Below are 19,258 nucleotides of genomic sequence, written 5' to 3' on the forward strand. Positions count from 1 at the left end.
CGGAAGCAGAAATGTCTGGAGGGGACACCCAGCCCAGCGCCCTAGTTTTCTGGTCTGGAACCAGGTGCGGAGGGGAAATGGAGGCATTGGGACCCCATGTAGGGCCCTCACCACCCCCAGGATCCCCTCAGGCCCCACGGGAAGAGGGAGGGAGTTCCCAGGTGAAGGTGTCGCTAGGGGTGCCGTCATCAGCACGGAAGGAAGCGTCCTTTTGCCACCAACACAAGGGTCTGCAGTCGAAGGCCCGGGCGGTCAGGGAGGGCCGAGGGGCTGTTTCCTCACAGAACCACGAGAGCCGGCCCCGCACCAGCCCGTCTGGCTGCCTCCATGTCCTGAGTGACAAGCAAACTGAGGAAGCCTGAGACCAACTTTTTCCAGCTTAGAATTTTTATTAAAATGATCATTTAAATTACAACAGTCCCCCAGAGCAGAAAAGAGCCTTCCACCGTCTGGCCCTGACAGGAGGTGGGACTCAGGCCCCACAGGACGAAGTGCCGTTTGACATCTCTGACAGCTTTGAAAACGGATGGTGCTTCCCTGAAAGCCCACGAGGGCCGCCGTGGCCCCAGGGCGACTGGGAAGGGCTGTCTCCCGCCAGCACTGCCCCTCCCGGGCTGCGAGGCCCCAGCCTGTCAGCGAGCAACACTTAGTAACCCTCCCGGTTGTCAGCCTCTGGACTTTTGGAAAAGAAAAGAAAGGGAGAGAGAGAAACCTGTCCCCAAGATTACAAGACACAGTCACTCAGGAAGTGTTACGTAATGCCGCGGGGTGTTGTCTAGCAGGGCCTGGCGGGCACGTGAATAATCGGGAAAATGCCACAGGTCAGGGCGCTGCTGGGGCTGAGATGGGGCCTCAGTCGGGATGGATGAGGTGGTCTGTCCCCAGTAGCCACCGGCCAATAGCACAGCCCCATGGAGTGTCACGAGCTGGGCAGTGCCGTCCCGGACAGTTTCAGGGTGGCAGTGCCTCTGCCCGAGAGCCATCAGAAGCTCGTAATGAGAAACCGTGGCCAGGGCGCTGCTCGCAATGGGCTTCACGGATTCCTGACTTGACAAGCGCCCAGGCTCTGAAAACGTTCACTTAACAAGGACACGGTCACCTCAGCCACAGGCACAAGGCTCTGAAAACCGAGCAGTTTTTTCACTCTTTCTCCTGCTACTGGGGCTCAAGACCTTCCCGAGGCCACGGTCCTCTCATCCGTCTGCGGGGAGGTGCCACTAGCTCTTGCTTCAAGGGGAACGAGTGCCGCTGGCTGACGGGCCTTGCTGGCCCCCCCACACCCCCCGCCTGCTCCCCGGGCCCGGTGCTCCTGCCACAGCTCAGGCACCAGCCAGCTCCCTTGAGGCCACGTGGCCTGGCATTTCTGGACTTCAGAAGTACACAGCAGTTAAGGAATAAGAAAACGAAGCCTGACATCGTTTTTATAAACCACCATCATGCTTCTAAGCCCTGCAGCCATAGTTAAAGAACAAATTTATAGATCAGGAGGAAAGTAACAGGTGTAGACACTCAGGGATGGGTGAGCCAGACCTCACTGCACAGACGCCTCAGGCTTCGGCTCCTGGGGACGCTCCCCTGCGAGGAAGACACAGGGACAGTCTCCCAGCCACCACCATCCACACTCAGGTTCCAGATGTGGAGTCCCACCCTGCATGCCCTCAGGGGCTGGGGTGACACACAGGGCTGGCTTCCTCAGGGCAAGGTGGCCTGAGAAGGACCCTGCTGGGTCGGCCTGACAGTGGGAAAGTCAGGATCCCCGCGAGCTCCTCAGTTTTCCAAGGCCAGCTAGAACTGCCAGCGACCACCGCTGCCCTCGGAACTCTCCAGCCCTCATCCGTCTTCAGCTAATAAGTGTCTTCTCACCGAGTTAAGACGCAGCACCTGCTGTGCATAATGGCCTGTCTAGAAGGATGTAAAGGGCTCCAGGTGGCCAGAGCAGCAGCACCAGCCGTGGGGAAAAGAAAGGGCAAGAAGGTGGCCCCCGGGGTGGTTCTGTGACCCGCTGCTGCCTGGCACGGAGGGAGTCGTGTGCCAGCCCGTGCGAGCACCGAGTGGACAGCTGCATCAGGCTTGTGCTGGGAGGGGCACAAAGGGACCCCACTGGGCCCCCGAGGGAATAGGAAACAAAGAGACCCCGGGGGACGAGGCCCAGGCACAGCAGTGGGTTGGGAAGGGCTTGCTGGCACCTGGCCAGGAGGGTGGCCGATGCAGATCAGTGCCACAGACAGCACCAGTGTAGCTCGGTGTCTGGGCCAGAGAGAAGTACCTGTGGGGCCTCGGAGGTCAGGGCTGGGTTGCCGGGTGCTGACTACAGCACGACCGGGGAGTGCCCAGCCCCCACAGGCAGGAGGTGCCAAGGCTGCCAGGGGACAGGAAAGACCCCTGTGGCCCCCACTTGCCTCTCAGCTTCGGGGTTTGGGGTGGCGGGGGAGGGGGTGAGAGCGCTGTACCGTCAGCTCCCTCCGGGGCTCCACTCGCCTCCCAGCCCCTGGGCTGGCAGCCGGCCCGCCCTCACAGCTTCTGCCTAAAATCCCTCCCCGGGCACAGCTGCCCTGCCTACTCCCCACCAGCTGGCACCCAGAGCGCCACCTTGGGGGTGCCTGGCGGGGACCCAGCACTCTGCTCGTCATGAGCTGCGGGCAAGCTCCCCGACGACGTGAGGCAGGCAGGCCGCTCCGGGCCTGGGCTCAGCCGGGCTGAGCTTCTTCACTGCACGGCAGGTCCTCACCCATGGAGGGGATGGACGTTCCGGAACCCTGGGTGAAGTAAGGGTGGTGGCACTAGCCTCCTGGCCCCCAGAGCCCCTGCACTTCACCCCTACGCACTTCCCAGACTGGGCTGTGGAGGCCAGCACTGGACGCGAAGACGCACACCGCGCACCTTGGGCCAAGGATGTAGGGGACCCCCACATTGGACAAAGGAAGACAAAGAGAGACTCGGGTCAGGAGAACTAGAACACCATGACAGAAAGCTCTGCAGGGTCATAGTTCAAGGCAATTGCACATAAAGGAGGTTGGGCTCTCCACTCAGCTGGGGAAAGTTCTGGAGCTCCCAGGGAAGCCCACAGCCGGCCCCCCACGGATGGTTCCCACGGTGTCCGGCCCATCCCGCTGGTGCTGGGGGCAGCAGAAGTGGCAGATCCGGGGTGGCTGGGTCACCTGCTAGAGCTCTTCAAAGAAGGCCACTCGGGACTTGGCACTCTGCAAGGTGAGCTGTAAGAGAGCAGAGAAGAAGCTGAGAGGGGATGGGATTTCTGCTCTGTCACTCGGGTCCCATCGGTTGGGAGTGGAAGGGAAGACTGTTCAGATGTTCACGAAGTTGGCGGTCAATCCCAGATAAGTTTCCAGATTTGCCCATGAAATCAAATTAGGAGGTGACACATGAGGACATGCCAGGAGGGAAGGCTGGTGGACATGTCAGCAGCAACACGTCATCAATGCCACCTTTTCACAGAGGACAGGGGATCCCTAGATTCTCACATTCCCGTCTACAAAAGTGTCTGAGCTGCCCCACGTGGTGTGCTGTCTGCGGTGACACTGGCCCTGGCAGGGTAAGCATCTCGGTCCTCACACCCTGGGGTCACGTCTGAGCAAGGCGACATGGCCTCGGGCAAGGCAGGCCTGTGTCAGATGAGGATGAGCTTGTCCCTTCTACTCTTGGTTCCCCAGGTGGCCCCGAACAGACTTGCCCATGACCCAGCAGCTGAGAGAGGGTCTCTGTCCACGAGCTGGGAGGCAACAGGCTTTCCAAGCAGGGCTGGGTGCAGGCAGGGGGAGGGGTGCATGTGAGCCCTGCTCTGTCCAGCAACTGTGACCTCCTAATAGGCCCCTGATTCTGTAGGCCACTTCCCAGCATCTCCCAGAACAGAAGCTTCTGGCACAAGCGCTCTCCCATTGCCCTGCTCCCTGCTCTACTCCTGAAATCAACGCCTTGGACGAGACTGTGTGTTCCATATCCAGCTCTGGGGCTTCCTGCAGGAGAGCTTGGGGGCAAGGAGGCCACACTATCCACCTTCATAGCCTCCAAAACACTTAGCCTCCTCTGTCACCAGCTTGCTGTGTGGCCTCAGTGGACACTCTTGACCTCTCTGAGCCCTCTCCTCAGGAGGTAACCAGGGGGTGGGCTAGATGGTCTGGCCCATCCTCTGGGGCCCTGGCAGTCTCTGAACGTGAAGAGTCAGTGCCGTTCGCGGCTCCGCAAAGGGCAGGGGAGGGAGATTCCACCCCGACCACTTCACCATCAAAAGACAGGCAGCATTAGCGTGCTTGGAGCGAGACAGCTTGAGCAATTCTTCAAATCCTGCCAAATCTTTTGGGCTTGAAGTTCCTGACTAACAAGCTGAGTGCAGGGAGGCTTCTGAGCTGTTTTCTGCGGTGGAATCACTTTCAGAAGCCCGCTGGAAAGCCCGGTTCTGACGGGCATGCGGAGCGCGCTCCTTGCTGAGCTGGACCCCTCTAGAAGGGCGCTGCATTTGGAGGGGTTTCTTCCTAAATGCAATCGGAGGACAAGTGCCAGGAGTTCTGTGCCCTGAGATAATGGGGACCAGGATGCTAACTGGGAAGAGGGAAGAAAGAATGGCAGATGCCACAGAACTACTGGGACAAAAATCCTCTTGGCAGAGGGTTTAAACCTAAAGGTGTGAAACCCGACGTCTCTCCTCACATTTCTTCACACTTGTGAGAAGACCTCAGGCCGGCTCCTCGGAGGACACGGGACAGGGCCCTGACCACAGCCACTTTGAGTCAGACACGGGCACCACTGACAGCCTGACTGAAGGCCCGTCTGGGGCCGCTGACCAGCTGTGTGGCCCTAGGCGGGTCACTTACTCCCTCTGGCCTCAGTGCCCCACCGTGAAGCAGGGGTAACGGCAGCTGCTTCCTCACTGGGTGACGTGCAGAGACACTGGCGAACGCGTGTGAAGCACTCAGCCCCACGGCTGGTGCATGGTGGGAACTCAGCAGCTGTTACTACTAATAGCAGTGGCACGTTTCTTCCCTTCCCCCAGCTCTGGCTCCTCTCATCCTGGGGGAGCAGAGCAGAGTGCCCGTTAGGAAGGGGTGTGGGCGACAGCAGGGTCACACGTGGCACTGGCCTCCACAGCTTCCGAGGAGGGGTAAGCAATGCCGAGAGGCCTGGCCACTTCCCCAGGCAGGGAGCCCAGGCTGTGGGGGCCTCTGAGAGCCTCCTGCCCATTTGTACAATGTTGGCTCCAAGAATTCCTGGATCCTCTACCCGAGGAGCGTGCTGGCTGTCCCCTCAAGGTGCCAAGGGAGGGTTTTGGCAGCGCCGGCAGCACCAGATTCCAGTTACTCAAGCATGTGCTTGTTAGGATGCAAACTGCTCTCCGGGTGGGCGGGACGCTTCCCAATCCCCACCCCAGCTGCCCTGCAGGGCTGAGCCGGCCTCTTACCTCGCAGGAACCGGAGTTTATCTCAGCACCACGGAAAAGTACACAGGAAGTGGGATGGGCTGACCACGCAGAAGTAGGAAAGCCCCACAGACACGTGGTCGTGGCAAAAGGAGGGGGTGCCAGGCTTCCAGAAGGCACTGACGTGGTTAGAGGGAAAGGCACATCCACCGGACAGAAGCGGCCACGACCTGGCTACGTTGATCAGCGAGGGCTGCTGCCAGAGGGGCCTGGGAGCCTCCTGGTGCCACCGCCCCGGCCCCACAGGCAGGGCTGGCTGTTGCCACACGTGACCCTCTCTGTATCGTACAGTTTTGGCAGCTCCAATCCCAAGGGAACCCCAGTCAGAAGGGTTTACTGCACAAGGCCACTCCCTGCTGCTGGAACCCTCCCAGTGGCCACCCTGGCCTCTGCCTGCTTCCACCTCAGGGGTGTCATTTGTCTTAAGACACCAAGATGCCCTTCTCCCAGCAGGAGGGCACCAGCTTACTCTGGGGAGCAGGCGGGAAAGGCAGGCAGCGAGATGAGACTTGGGCTTCTTTCCTTCCGGTAGGAGCTCAGGGGAGCCGTTGGCCCTCGGCTACAGAGCAGCTCAGGAAGCTTCCCCCGGGCACTGCAAAGAGCCCTGCCACCTGCGCTCCCGGCCTGGCCGCTGCCCCACAGCTCCAGCGGGCAGGCTCCCCTCACCTGTGGGATCCTTCACCACCTGCTGCTTCTAGAACAGACAGAGTCTTCTAGAAAGCTTGCTGACAGTCACATTTACAGCACAGCTACAGGTAGGAGGTATTCATAAAAGATAAGGCCAGGGCTCTGAGGACACAGCACATAGCTAGCCTTTCATAAAATAAACTCCGCCTCTGCGGGACTTCTTTTTAAACTCATGAAAGTCGGCTTGCAAGTCTCCTGGTTTCCCTGTGACCCTCTTACACCATAAGGTGCGCGAGCCTGTGTCAGCGTTTGGCCCATCTTCCTGCTCAGCGACCGGCCTGGCTCCCCCGGCCCAGCAACACCTCCGCTTGCCAGCGCCAGAGGTGCCTTGAAGACAATCCGACCAAGGCCCTCACCTCGTCCCATGTCGCACTGAGTTGAGAACTGAAGCAACGTGGCCTTGCCTGCCTGGGGCGCCGGGTGTCCAGGAGGGAGGGATCCCTCAGATGCACACTGCCAGGGCGGATCTCCAGCGCTATGCAGGAAGAGCTCTCTGAACTGTAGCAGGCGGTGGAGCAGTATATTAACACAGCCAGGGCCTCGAGGACAATGGCTGTGTCACTTTGGGAGCTGCCGAGCCTGGTCCAGCTCCTTTGGATCCTTTTGAGGACAAGAGGGCAGAGCTCTGGTGAACGTGGGTGACCACGTCTGCTGCGCACTGTCCTTCAGAACTCCCACTGAATCCAGACGGGGACCAACCACGGGACTCTGGCAGCCGGGCCCGGCGCCTCTGGGAAGCCGAAAGCACAGGCCTGCTCGACGGCTCCGGCCCAGAGCTCCCGCCGGGTCCCTAAAGATGACTAAAGGAACACGAAGTCTCCTCACCAGGCGCTGGGCTGACCTGCTGCTCTCTTCCAGCTGTCTCTTCACATCTGATTAGAATCAGCCGTGTGAATAATACAGGCGGAATTAAGTTCTCTCTTCACTGAACCGGCTGTTCAAGCCTGTCACTAATCCAATTCCATTCTGAGGAGACAAACTTCCTTTTTTTTTTTCTTTGCTGCAGATCCACACGGCTTTGTTTTTATCTTATGGGGCCTCTGATCCACTTGTTGGGGTTTGGCTCCTGCTTCCTGGCCAGCGTGGGGACTCAACCCTGGCAGAGTCCCTCTCCTCCTGCCCGCTTCTCCGTCTACCTGCCAGGTGCCGGTGATGGCCACCAGGCTGTGAAAGGGTATAGGCCTCCTGACGCTCCCCGAAGTGTGTGTGGCCTGACAAAAGCGGACACAGCCACCCAGTCTAAACGAGTTCAGATTCGGGACACACATCTGTCTCCTTAAACAGACAGAGGAGGCTGGCTCCTGTCAACCGTAGAGAGGGACCTGGTGCCCAGCCGGTTCTCCTAACCAAGGCATGCAAGATGCAGATGCAACCGCTCCTGCTCACTGCTGCGCGAGGCTTTCGGCAGCCCATCGAGATGCTCATGAGAAACGGCCGGGGTGTGGAGACAGCAAGGCTGGAAGGCCCCCGTGAGAAGGGCTCCCCTGCCCGGCAGCAGAAGGCTCCCAGCTACAAAGCCTCCTCCAGCGCCACTCCCAAGAGCGCCCCCTGCTGGAAAGCCACAGCACGAGGTGCGAGGCGGCCTCTCTTCTGGCTCTCCTCTGAAAGTCCTTTTGGGGGATCGTTTCCCAAAGTGCTGGGAGGGCAACTGGATGGATTCCGGCATGGAGCCTGCGGCAGCGAGGCTGCTTGATTAAGAATGAATTACACTTTCATCAGCACAGAGAGAAAATTGATTCACACAGCCGCATTGTGATAATCTTATTCCTAAAGCACAGGGGGGAGGGGGACAAAACACTGAGCCACTCCAGTTCTCAGCGGAGGGAGCAAGGAAGCTGCACAATTAAGCAAGAGAACAAAACTAATCAAAGCACGAGGATTCCTTCAACTAGTCTCTGGGGGCCTCGCCTCAATCCGCTCATCCCGAGGGAGGAGAGAGGAAGGTGGGAGGGGGCCGTCTAATTCATTTGAAACAAAAGGACCCACAGCGCTGAACCCATTTTAGATACTAACCTAATAACTCCAGGCGCTCAGTCTCCACTTGTCCCATAAAAATGCAGCAGAATTGAAATGCGAGCCCTAAAATCATGTTATACTTCCTCTCGCCGCCACTACATATTGAAAATGAAGGCGCAGGGGAGGGCGGAGTACAAAAGGACATGCAGATTCTCTGGCACCAGGATCCCCAGGGAGAAAGCAGGCTCTGGAGCAGGAAGGTGACAGCCAAACCCAGGAGCAACAAATTCCGACGGAATCTTTGGTCTGAGGTGCGACAGACATTCCCCCTTCCCAAGTGGAGCCGAGGGGAAGGGGTTGGTGAAGGGGGTGGCTGTGCAAAGTGGCCAGATTACGTTTCTGCAGCCTTGCTAGTGACAGCTTGCACCCAAATGCCACGTGGGGATGTGCACGGGGAGAGGGCTGTCCACACACTTATCCCTACACAGAGGTGGAATGAAAGGCCAAGTCCATCCCAAAGAACAAATCCAATTTGGTATTAGCTACTTTATCTGCTCTAGAGAGAAATCTGCCCGGGAAAACCCAGGGGGGCCCCTCGTGTATTAATCCCTTAGGGATCTAAAGCAGCAGAAAGACGCCTGGTAACCTGTCTGCCTGCGTCCCCTTTGCTACTGTTCCTCTGCCTGACAAATGCACTAATCAGCCTGATCCACCTCACTGGGCAAGCGGAAGCTAAATGGTATCTATGGAGCACTTGGAGCAAGTGCCTTAGGAAAAAGGTCCGGATAGACTGATGTCATTTTCAAATTGCCAATATCAAAGAGAAATCACGGCAAGGATCGTAAGAACAGAACGTCGAGCCTGCAGAATGAGTTTGCATCCTGCTCTTCCCTCCCACTGTTGCAGCAACAAATCAGGTGCCAGAGGAGAGCTGCGCTGAAACAGATCTTCAGTGCCGAGGGGCCAAATGGGATGTTTTACTGCATCAAATAAGGCCCGATAACGTCCTCAGGCACTTCCAAATGGTCATAAAATATCCTAGGCCTGCAAGGCAGGTTTGTAGGCTCTCCAACACCTCCCAAGGAACAACTGCTTGACTGGGTAAAGTCCATCCTAAAAGAGGATTGCGTTGTAGTCTTTTGGAAAAGAAGCCGGTAGGCTCTTCTATCTGGAGCTACCAGAAACAAGCAAGAAAACTGTAAGCCCTCAACAGTTACGAGACACCCAGAAATTTTGTGTGTTAGGAGTGGCCTTCAGGGATGAGCCCAAGGTGTCACATGCAGGAAGGGCACTCCTAAGACCAGCCTTCAGCTCCCACTGCCTTCCATGTGCTTCCAGAGAGCTGAGAGGAAGAGCTCAGATTGCCACTACAAATTCTTCTACGTGTTCTATGGCGACATCTGGTGCTGCTACTGCTCCCTGTTGATCCCCACTCCCCACCACACTCCTCATTCCTCTTTCTTCCCTCCTCCCTACCACCTCTACCTTGTTCCAGCAAGAACAAAGGGAAGGTTCTGGAGCTGGGGAGCCAGTGTGCTGCCTTTTATGTCAGGGCTGAGGACGATCTACCAGACAATGCCCACTTTCTAAAGCAAGCAGAGCCACTCTGGGGCCCACTCGGGACATAAGGAGGGCTGGGTGTATTCACTACGTACTAAACATAAACTATTTAGCAGCCATCTTCGAGGCTGGCGATGCAGAATAGAGGTCACCAGGGAGGCTCTGGCCGCTTGTTTTAATTGTGGGAGACGCCTTTCACGCACATGCAATCTCTCCCTGTGATTTATCACTTCCCTGGGTGTTTTTTAAGTGTTCTACTTCACTTCACCAGCCCTGCATCTCCAAGGGGAGTCTGCACATATTGAAGATGACATTGGACGTTTATGTCTTCCTGATTCAAGAGAGGAGGCCAGAGCTTCAAATAAATGTCAAGGCTCTTCTGTTCCTGTTCCTCCACCAGTGGAAGCCACAGCTGGACCTTGACGGTTCAAACCATTTACTAATGAAATAAGCTTTCTAAGCTCCTCCACCAAGCCCATGATTTCTCATCTGTGAATTTCCTTTGAAATCCTGTGCTCCCTTGGAGACCGTGGGCACAAAAAACGATGACTTTGTTTGCTGGCACTCAGACCAGCTCAGGATCGGGAGACTAAAACTGGTTCCTTGACAAGGGACAAAAGCAAGACCCCGAAGTGTCCATACTCCAGGATCACATTTTCCTCTCCAAAGGGTGGTGGCACAGCTAAGTCACACCAGGCCATACCCCTGTCATCAGTACTGTGGCTCTCAGGGCAAGAAGCTCAGGCCCATGGCACTCTGCATCCCCGACCCCAGCCTGACTGCCAGACCGACTCCCCTCATTCGGAAGGCTCAGATGCCAGGGCCACATGTCACTCCTTCTGAGAATGAATCGAATCCAGGTTCCCCAGGGTGGCTTTTGATTGCCAGTGTTGCTCTGACTCGGATGCAAATGCCAAACCAGTTGCACGGATCAATTGGGAAAAACAGAAATGCAGGGAGTTAAGATTAGCAGGAGGAGAAAAACCTGCCCTTGCAAACTCAAATCAAATATTAGAAGGAACCAGTGAAGTTAATTCTGGCTTTTTAAAAGTTTTCACCTCCAACCCACATAGCACTCACTACAACTAATGACCGTGCTCACACAGCTATGTGCAGGAACGTGGCAGCGCTGCCCGATGCCTGCCTTCGTCCTCAACTGGGGCTTACAGCAGATTTGCTTCTTTTTATATTTTTAAGCCCTTACTGAATTCTTACTGTGCATTGTTTCATGTGCATTTCCCCATTTAATCTGCACAACAATCCCAGGGGGCGGGGGGTAAGGACTATTTTTATTCACCTTTTACAGGTGCGGACACAAGCCTGAGGGAGAGGAAGACTTCTAGAGAAAGGAAGTTGCAGAGCAGTGGTAACCTTGGTTAACCAGACTGGACAGCCGTCGGCATTCCCAGGGGAATGAGGAACCTAAGGGTAAACTCCTTGAATTAGCCTGAGCGTCACACAGCCCCCGTCGGTACTGCTAAAACCCCGTCAGACTCCGAGAGCTCTCAGCAAGGCAGAAGAGGACTGGAAGTAGTAGGTGAGAGACCTGTTCTTTCATTGAAGAAATCTATGATCAAAAAACATTAAAAAAAAAACCCCAAAATCAATGCAGGCTGGTTTAGATCCAGATTAATGAGCTTTTAGGCCACTGGAAACCATCCAGTTCACCACCAGCCTTTGCAACTCTCATACCCGTTCTAGATAGAACTCTATCTAGGCACCCACACTTCCAAGCCTGAAGCGGTCTTCTCTTCAGCTAGGCTCACATCAGGCTAGACTGGAGTGGCCAGACCCTAGAGACACCCCAGCTCAGGGAGGTGGCTGGTCAGTCCTGGTCACCAGCCACAGGGACAGCCAAAGTATAGACAACGCAATGTGCATTGAACTTCATGTGCAGCAAAAACGACCACTATTTAATCTCGTCATAATGAGAGAACTCCTGTCATATTAAAAGCCAAGTCAAGGCCGGGGGCGATGGCTCATGGCTATAATCCTAGCACTTTGGGAGGCCGAGGCAGGAGAATTGCTTGAGGCCAAGAGTTCGAGATCAGCCTGAGCAACATGGCGAGACCCTGTCTCTACAAAAAATAGAAAAACTAGCCAAGCATGGTTGTGTGTGCCTGTAGCCCTAGCTACTGGGGAGGCTGAGGCAGGAGGATCACTTGAGCCCAGGAGTTGGAGGTTGTAGTGAGCTATGACGATGCTACTGTACTCTAGCCTGGGCAACAGAGCAAGACTCTGTCTCAAAAAAAAAAAGCTCAATTCTACGCTTTTATTAAAGATTAATCAGAATTCTTGATTAATTGGAGCCTGGCAATCTTCTTTGAAAACAAGCTCACATTAAGACACTAAAAGAATGGGCCAGGTATAGTGATTCATGCCTGTAATCCTAGCACTTTGGGAGGCCGAAGCAGGAGAATCACTTGAGGGCAGGAGTTTGAGGTTGCAGAGAGCTATGATGATACCACTGTACTCCAACGTGGGCAACAGAGTAAGACTCTGTCTCAAAAAAAAAAGACATTAAAAAAATGAGTGAATGAATAAATGCTTCCATGTGTGTCTTGGAAGCAGTGCAAATTTAACTAAAAATGAGACTTCTTTTGTCTACATCTCAGTGAGAACTGATGGTCAAAATCAGGACCCTGAAGAATTTAAACATTCTGCATCATTATAGAAAGAAGATGAAATCATGTTCAGGTTGAAGAGCACAGTCCCACATAGGGAATATCTAATGGTACCAACTGAAACAAAGTGGGATTTTCTGTTTGCCCCTGTGGTAACCACAAAGTTCAGTAAACCAAGGGGTGGGTGCAGTAGGGGCACTACTCGAGCCGATGACCCACCTGGCCTACCCAAGCCCATGCTGGCCATATTGCCCTGCTCAGAGCGTGCGCTGCTTGGTGTTGGGGTACAAACGCCACCATGGAGTGAGAAAGCTGAAGAAATAAGAGCCTACTAAATAAAAGTGTCACACACAAATCAGGGTTCATGCCATGGATTCTTGGAACCACCGACAGCTCAAATCCATCTTATAATATCTATCTGGGACTTTAATAACCTCTCTTGCTAAGATAACAACCACAAATGGGATCTATTTTATGTCAGGTCTCTTTTTGGCAGGAAGCTTCCAATGAGCTTATTCGACTCTAGTAGCAAAAACTACAGTGAGGATTCCAAAGGATACATCCTGCGTGACTGTCGGATGGCGCTGGGCTCATTGGCATGGGTTAGTTGAGGAGCAGAGGCAGGATGACATTTTATCATGGGGCAAAATAAATTCTCTCCACTGCCTAGGCATGCGAAAAGAATAACGACAGTAGCAGAAGAAAAGCAGCAATCATTCAATTAATTCACTCAACCACCACTGACCACTCCTGCCCGGGTGCCCGTGACCACACTGCTCAATGTGGGTTCGCTCCAACCAAAGCTCCACTCCACCCTGGGAAGGAGCCGACGCAGAGACAGCCAAGCACTGATGGGTCACACAGTCTACTTGACGGACTTACATACCAACCCCCTGTGCTCTGTTTTCTTTACTTGAAAAGAAAAGGGATGTGTACAGACAGGGGAAGCTCTAAAGGAAAATGAGCCAGCATGGGCGACCTCTTCATTCCATGACCAGGAGCTACAAGGTGTGACCGTGGGTTTTCAGAGATAATCAACACATGAAAGGTCTTGATCTTGAGTTTAAGACATCAGTCTTAAAAGTACCCAAACTGACCCCATTTCCATGCTAGGGTTATTTATCTAAGGAGTATGCCACCAACACAAAGGACTTTTAGACACACCTGACTGGACAAGAAGCCATGACCTTCCCCAGCCCGACAGTGACACAAGATGAGAAGGACGACCAGTTCTACGACCCCATGACATGCTCTTCAGAACAAGGCAGCCTTCTGGGGACCTGGAGGTGGGTCTGGCCCCACCGGGCAATGCCTGCTCTCAGACTCAAAGCATGCTGCGGCCAGTACCCAGGCACCACCTGCCCTCGGGAGAGCTCAGTGTGGCCCGAGGACAGAGACAGGCAAGCTCATGCATGGTTAGTATCACAGAGGGCAGTACCATCACCACATACAGAGTACCTGGGAACAACCTACTTTGAGGGCTCAAATGCAGATAGGTCTTCTGCCTTGGGCTTGAGGCTAAACCAGCAAAATAAAATGAAGAAAAACAAAAACATACCCTGTGATATCAACAATGCCACATATGCCATTTGCAAAATGCTCAGACAGGCCTGAAATCTTGACAAGTTACTTCATTTTTAATGGCTTAGGAATGGGTCTCTCCAGCTTACAGCACTCCAGGTCCCTGTGGCCAGGGTTCAGCTCACTGCAGCAGCAGCAGGAAAGATGAGATTACTCCTGGTGCCCAGACGACAAGGTGAGGGGTGAGGGGGTGGGGTGGGGTGTCTTAGGCAGCTCATTCAAGGCCTGACCAGCTCACTGGCCCAGTCATTGTTGTACCTCTTTCCTTAATGATGAGGCCTCCCTTTAACTCACTCCCCTTTTACTAATTGTTTAATAATTTTATTTGGGGGCCGGGTGTGGTGGCTCATGCCTGTAATCCCAGCACTTTGTGAGGCTGAGGCAGGAGGATCACTAGAGGCCAGAAATTCAAGACCAGCCTGGGCAATATAGTGAGACTCCATTTCTAAGAAAATTTTTTTAAAGATTATCTGGGCATGGTGGTGCACACCTGTAGTCCCAGCTACTTGGGAGGCTGAGGTGGGACAATTGCTTGAGCCCAGAGTTCAAGGCTGCAGTGAGCTGTGATTGCACAACTGCATTCCAGCCTGAGTGACAGAGTGAGACCCTGTCTCTAAAAATAAAAAAAATTTATAATTATTTTAGAAGGTCAATCTAGTAAATTACAGAAGCCAGAGGAAAGAAGAATGTGGAAATACCTTTTCTTCTAGGTTACACTATTGAAAGAAATTCTCTACCCAGCGCCAGCTGTAACTGGAGTCGAGAGATAGAAGAAGTCAGGGCTCCCTACTGTACCACTCAATGATTGCAGATAGACACAGATCTCTTGTAGTTTTCAGATACAGCTTAACCGCTGAAAACAGAGATAGTCCTTAAACTGGGAGACCATTTTAAAGACTACGGTAAAGAGTAAAAAATTAACCATATCAGCCGTTTTCTCAACTCAGTGAATAGAGTTATCTTAATAACATCTATTTTATAGGTGTTAACCTGATCCTGAACTATCAGTTAAGTGCAGAGTTTTAACTGGTAAGAGAGGACCTTCCTGCTTGGCCCAAATAAGAGAAGTATGTTCTTGGGCTGATAATTAGTATGGAATTTAGCTTCTAAATCTCTATGAGGCCCAGTATGGTGGCTCATGCCTGTAATCCCAACACTTTGGGAGGTTGAGGTAGAAGGACTGCTTGAGGCCAGGAGTTTGAGACCAGCCTGGGCAACATAGCAAGACCCTACGCCTGAAAAAATATAGCTGGGCTGGGCACAGTGGCTCAGACCTATAATCCTAGCACTCTGGGAGGCCGAGGCAGGAGGATTACTTGAGCTCAGGAGTTCTAGACCAACCCGAGCAAGAGCAAGACCCCATCTCTACTAAACACAGAAAAATTAGCCGGGGGTGATGATGCATGCCTATGATCCCAGATACTCAGGAGACTGAGGCAGGACGGTCACTTGAGTCCAGGAGTTTGAGGCTGCAGTGAGCCATGATCACACCACTGCAGTCTAGCCTGAGTGACAAAGTGAGACAGAGTCTGTCTCTTAAAAAAAAAAAAATGTCTAAAATGCTGAAAACTTAAAATACTAGTAGAGAAAGGTACAAAACTGTTTACAACATAATGAAGTCTCATCTTTTAAAACACTGAGGTTATCCTAGATACTTTCTCTTAAGTATTAAAAGGAAGGTTAAAAATCCAGGACTTGGTTTCTCAATCAAGAACAGAATTTTACAGTCCTTGCCACTTAAAGACACAAAAAGACAAGAGGGGAAAAGTCCATTCTCAACAGCCTCTATGTCATTTTGCTTTCTCATTAAGTAAGGCAGCTCCCTGGGCATAAGGCCCCTTGGCTCACAGACAGAACCACTTTACTGCTAAATGATGGCTCAAACCCACACTGTACCAGGGACTCATTACATCAGAGCTTTTAACACAAGCTCCACTTCCATCAAGCCAATGGGTTCATAGTCATTGGCAGATTAAATTCCCTTTCTGGCAAGAGTCACAAAATTTCCTCAACTAAGTACATATAAAAAATAACAAAGTCTAATGACTTGGCTACTAAGGAAACCAGATGCCAATGCCACATTTCATTAATGACTGTCCCGATCAGCAAAATACAAGGAAGACTCTGGTACCTTCTTAATGGTATTGTGCTTGCTGCTGCCGCCACCCCGGTCAGAGTTCTCGTTGTGCAGGATGTCCAAAGCCGTCTCCCGCTCTTTCAGTTTCAAGGCCTCGATCTCTGTCTTGAGTTCGTTGAGCTGCTCCTGCAGATGCTTGCTCTTCTCCATATACTCCACTCTGCCATCAAGGGCACAGCACGTATCAGGACTCGGGCAACAGTGGGACGTGGCTGAGATGCTCCATGACCCACGAGCTGCTGGGCGTGGGATCTAAGGTCTGAGGCCTGGGGTTTGTGTCTCCACTTGACCACTCATGGGTGGTGGGAGCTTGGGCTGGTCACTTAACTGCTATGAATCTGTTTCCTCACCAGTAAAATTGGGATAATGATCACAGGGCTGTGTGGTCAGGATTGAATAAAAGAAAGTGTAGGAAGGCCCTCTGTAAACTCTCAGAGCGCTCTGCAAATACCAGTTGTCACAAATAGCTTTAGTTCTGCACAAATAACAACACACGAAATAAGCCTCCTGGCACCCAAAACAATCTCCTTGTCTTGACCCTTCTTGGAGCAGTAATTCAAGTGACAGCTTTTTTTTTTAAGTGCTGGTTTTCAGAATCATTAAGCGACCTCTTTTGCTAGGCCACGTCCAAACCTCCACTTGTTCTGAGACTTCATCTTCTAAAGATGACAGAAGCTTGCTCAGCCAACACAGGAAGAAAAAGATTCCTCCAACTTCACCTGCCAGTAAATACACTGAGCAACATTATCTGTAATGCTGAAAATCTGGAAACCACCCACAAAGCATCCAACTACAAGGGCATGGTCAGGAAAACCATGCAACACAAATACCAACGAACGTTCCGTAGGAATTATCATGGCTAGTGTGTGGACTGTCAACACGTGCAACGGTAATAAGTGTTACGGATGTTTGTGTCTCTCCCAAATGCCCATGTTGAAAGCTAATCACGAATGTGAAGGTGTTAGAAGGTGGGGCCTTTGGGAGGTAATTAGATCATGAGGGTGGAGCCCTCGTGGATGGGATTAGTGCCTTTGTAAAAGAGGCCCCGGAGGCCCAGAGAGACCCCCGCTCATCCACCACGTGAGCACACAGCAAGAAGGGGCCGTCTAGAAGCCAGGAAGAGGGTCTTCACCAGACTGAGTTTGCCAGTGCCTTGATCCTGGACTTCCTGGCCTCCAGAACTGTGTATAAGCTACCTCGCCTCTGGTATTTTTTCGTAACACCTGGAACGGACTAAGACTAACAAAATGCAAACTATAAAAAGCAGGACACAGAACAGGACGGCGCCTCACCCTGCTCCCCACCACAGAAAAACCCATGTCTGGACAATGGTGAAAGGAACTCAGACAGCAGATGGAGGCTCCTGTTCACTGGTTACTTAGCTCTACCCTCAGCATGAGAACCCTGAGAGAAACACAGCCTGGCCGTGGCCGCCCGCACTGGACTCCACAGAGACTCTTTCCCCAGAGGGTTTTCCTGATGACGCTACACATGGTAAAAGCATGTATGTAGAGTCAGATGGGTGAGGGTTTCAGCCCCTGGGCTACTCATCAGCTCTGTGATGAGTAGCTGGGCGAGTTCACTGAACTCTCTAAATCTGGATTCTCATTTATAAAATGGGAACACTAAAACCTACCTTTGATGTCAGTGTGGTGTTTATTAGTAGGTACTCAATGAGACAAAAGCTAAAATACACGGGCACTCAGTGCGTGGCAGCTACTGTGACTGTCCTCTGGCGAGCTGTGGCACAGTTAACCAGTTTACCTCTGGCTCTGCGAACTCGGGGCCTTCGCTTAGACGTCCTCTGTTAGGAAGACTTTCCGACTCTGATCCACTTGCACTGACCACAGAGGAAGGGGGAGGGCAGCTAGGCAGAAACTGCTGGGGTCAGGCCGTGCTGGGGCTCGGCTGGTACTGCAGGGCTGGCCCCGCCGGGCGGTTGCCTTTCCTCAGCCTTGAGCCTGGGTCCCCTCTCGCTCACCTTTGTTCATTCTAGACGTGGGGACCACCACAGGTCCCAGCCATTGGAAGACACAACAACTCAATGAGGAGACAACTGCCGCCGAAGACAACAGCAGTTGGGCTGACTTGGAGACCTGACAGCCCCGTCCTACCCTTTAGGCGAGGTCTGCAGGCACTATCAACTCCAGGTCCCCAATCAGGTGTAATTTTTATCCTGGAGAATTGAACCCTTAAGTGTTGTCCTTAATTTCTGAAATTCCTCCTCCAGGGGGTGAGGACAGAGTAAACCTTTGCAGGAGCCAGTGGTAGGCTGCTTTGGTGACCCTCCGCCTCCCCAGGCCGGACTGCTCACTCTAGTCACGGCTGCCCAGAGCAGGGTGCAGGGGGCTACCTACTTTTCTTTCTCTATCTCCATGGAAAGCCGCTTCATGTCAGTATCCTTGAAGTCGAAAGACAGACTGTCACCAATGAGGTTGAAGCTTGGTATGTCAGGAGGCAACGGTGCTGGAATCGGGTTCATGGGCTATCAATGAGAAATCTCAGATTAGGGGGTTTGGCTCGTGCAAGGACAGAGGGGCACCGCTGTGTCAACGACCAACCCTGCAGCAGGCACAAAGCCAATGGGCACAACACGGGCCCTGCCACCCAGCACCACCAGGACCTCCGTCCCTCTGCTTCAGTCTCTCCACACTCGCCGCTGCCAGGTGAACTGTCCCAAACATATAATCTAGGATCTAGACAAATCATCCCTCTCCTCTCAATCTTTAGCCATTCTTCATGCTCGGTTGACTCAAACACAAACTCCCACTCACTTTTTCATTTAGGAAACTCCCCGGCCCTGTGCTAGGAGCGGATGCAGAGAACAAGACAGGGTCCCTGGCTTTGAACAGCTGAGAGTCTTTTTAGGAAACAGATGTGTTCCCAGATGATCCCAGTTAAATAAGATAAACACTGTAGCCAGGGAGCAAACAGAGGCCGAGGGGCTGGAGAAGGTGTGCTAGAAGAGACGCTGCTTCCTCTGGTGTCTGAGAACATGCCAGAAGAAGGCCTGCTGGGTGGGGGGCACGGCAGGGGTGGGGCAGTGTTGGGCGAGAGCACTGGGCGTCTGCAGCTTGCTGTGGGGAGGCGGGTGGGAGACGGGCTCAAACACAAAGGGCGCCCGACCTGCAGACTGACAGCCTTGGGCTTGAAGCAGAGGTGAAGGAATTACGTTTATTTTTAGGACTTTCATCCCAGAACAAAGGGTCATCTAAAAGATGGCCCAATCTGCTTTCCCAGCTTCTCCCATGGCGTGTCCTACTAAATCATGAACGGTATCGTTTA

At 53.1% G+C, this 19,258-nt stretch overlaps 1 protein-coding gene across 4 annotated transcripts in view; it reads right to left on the minus strand.

The window, feature by feature from the left end:
* Positions 1 to 379: 379 nt before the first annotated feature.
* The window catches only part of NF2 (neurofibromin 2 (merlin)), an 80,461-nt gene continuing 61,582 nt past the window's right edge, over positions 380 to 19,258 (minus strand). For 2 of the 4 annotated variants that reach the window (XM_012644161.1, XM_012644158.1), the window contains 3 exons: positions 18,331 to 18,458; positions 15,968 to 16,133; positions 380 to 3,212 (listed from right to left, as the gene is read on the minus strand). In XM_012644161.1, coding sequence (XP_012499615.1) covers positions 3,162 to 3,212; positions 15,968 to 16,133; positions 18,331 to 18,458 — 345 coding nt within the window. In that variant the 3' untranslated portion in view covers positions 380 to 3,161. Of the gene's footprint in view, positions 3,213 to 12,871; positions 13,774 to 15,967; positions 16,134 to 18,330; positions 18,459 to 19,258 lie in introns of those variants that run through there. The other 2 variants (XM_012644159.1, XM_012644160.1) reach the window with 2 other exon arrangements.

This window comes from Propithecus coquereli, unplaced genomic scaffold, assembly GCF_000956105.1.
Source record: "Propithecus coquereli isolate 6110/MARCELLA unplaced genomic scaffold, Pcoq_1.0 Scaffold206, whole genome shotgun sequence".
In the NCBI taxonomy this organism is placed as follows: domain Eukaryota; kingdom Metazoa; phylum Chordata; class Mammalia; order Primates; family Indriidae; genus Propithecus; species Propithecus coquereli.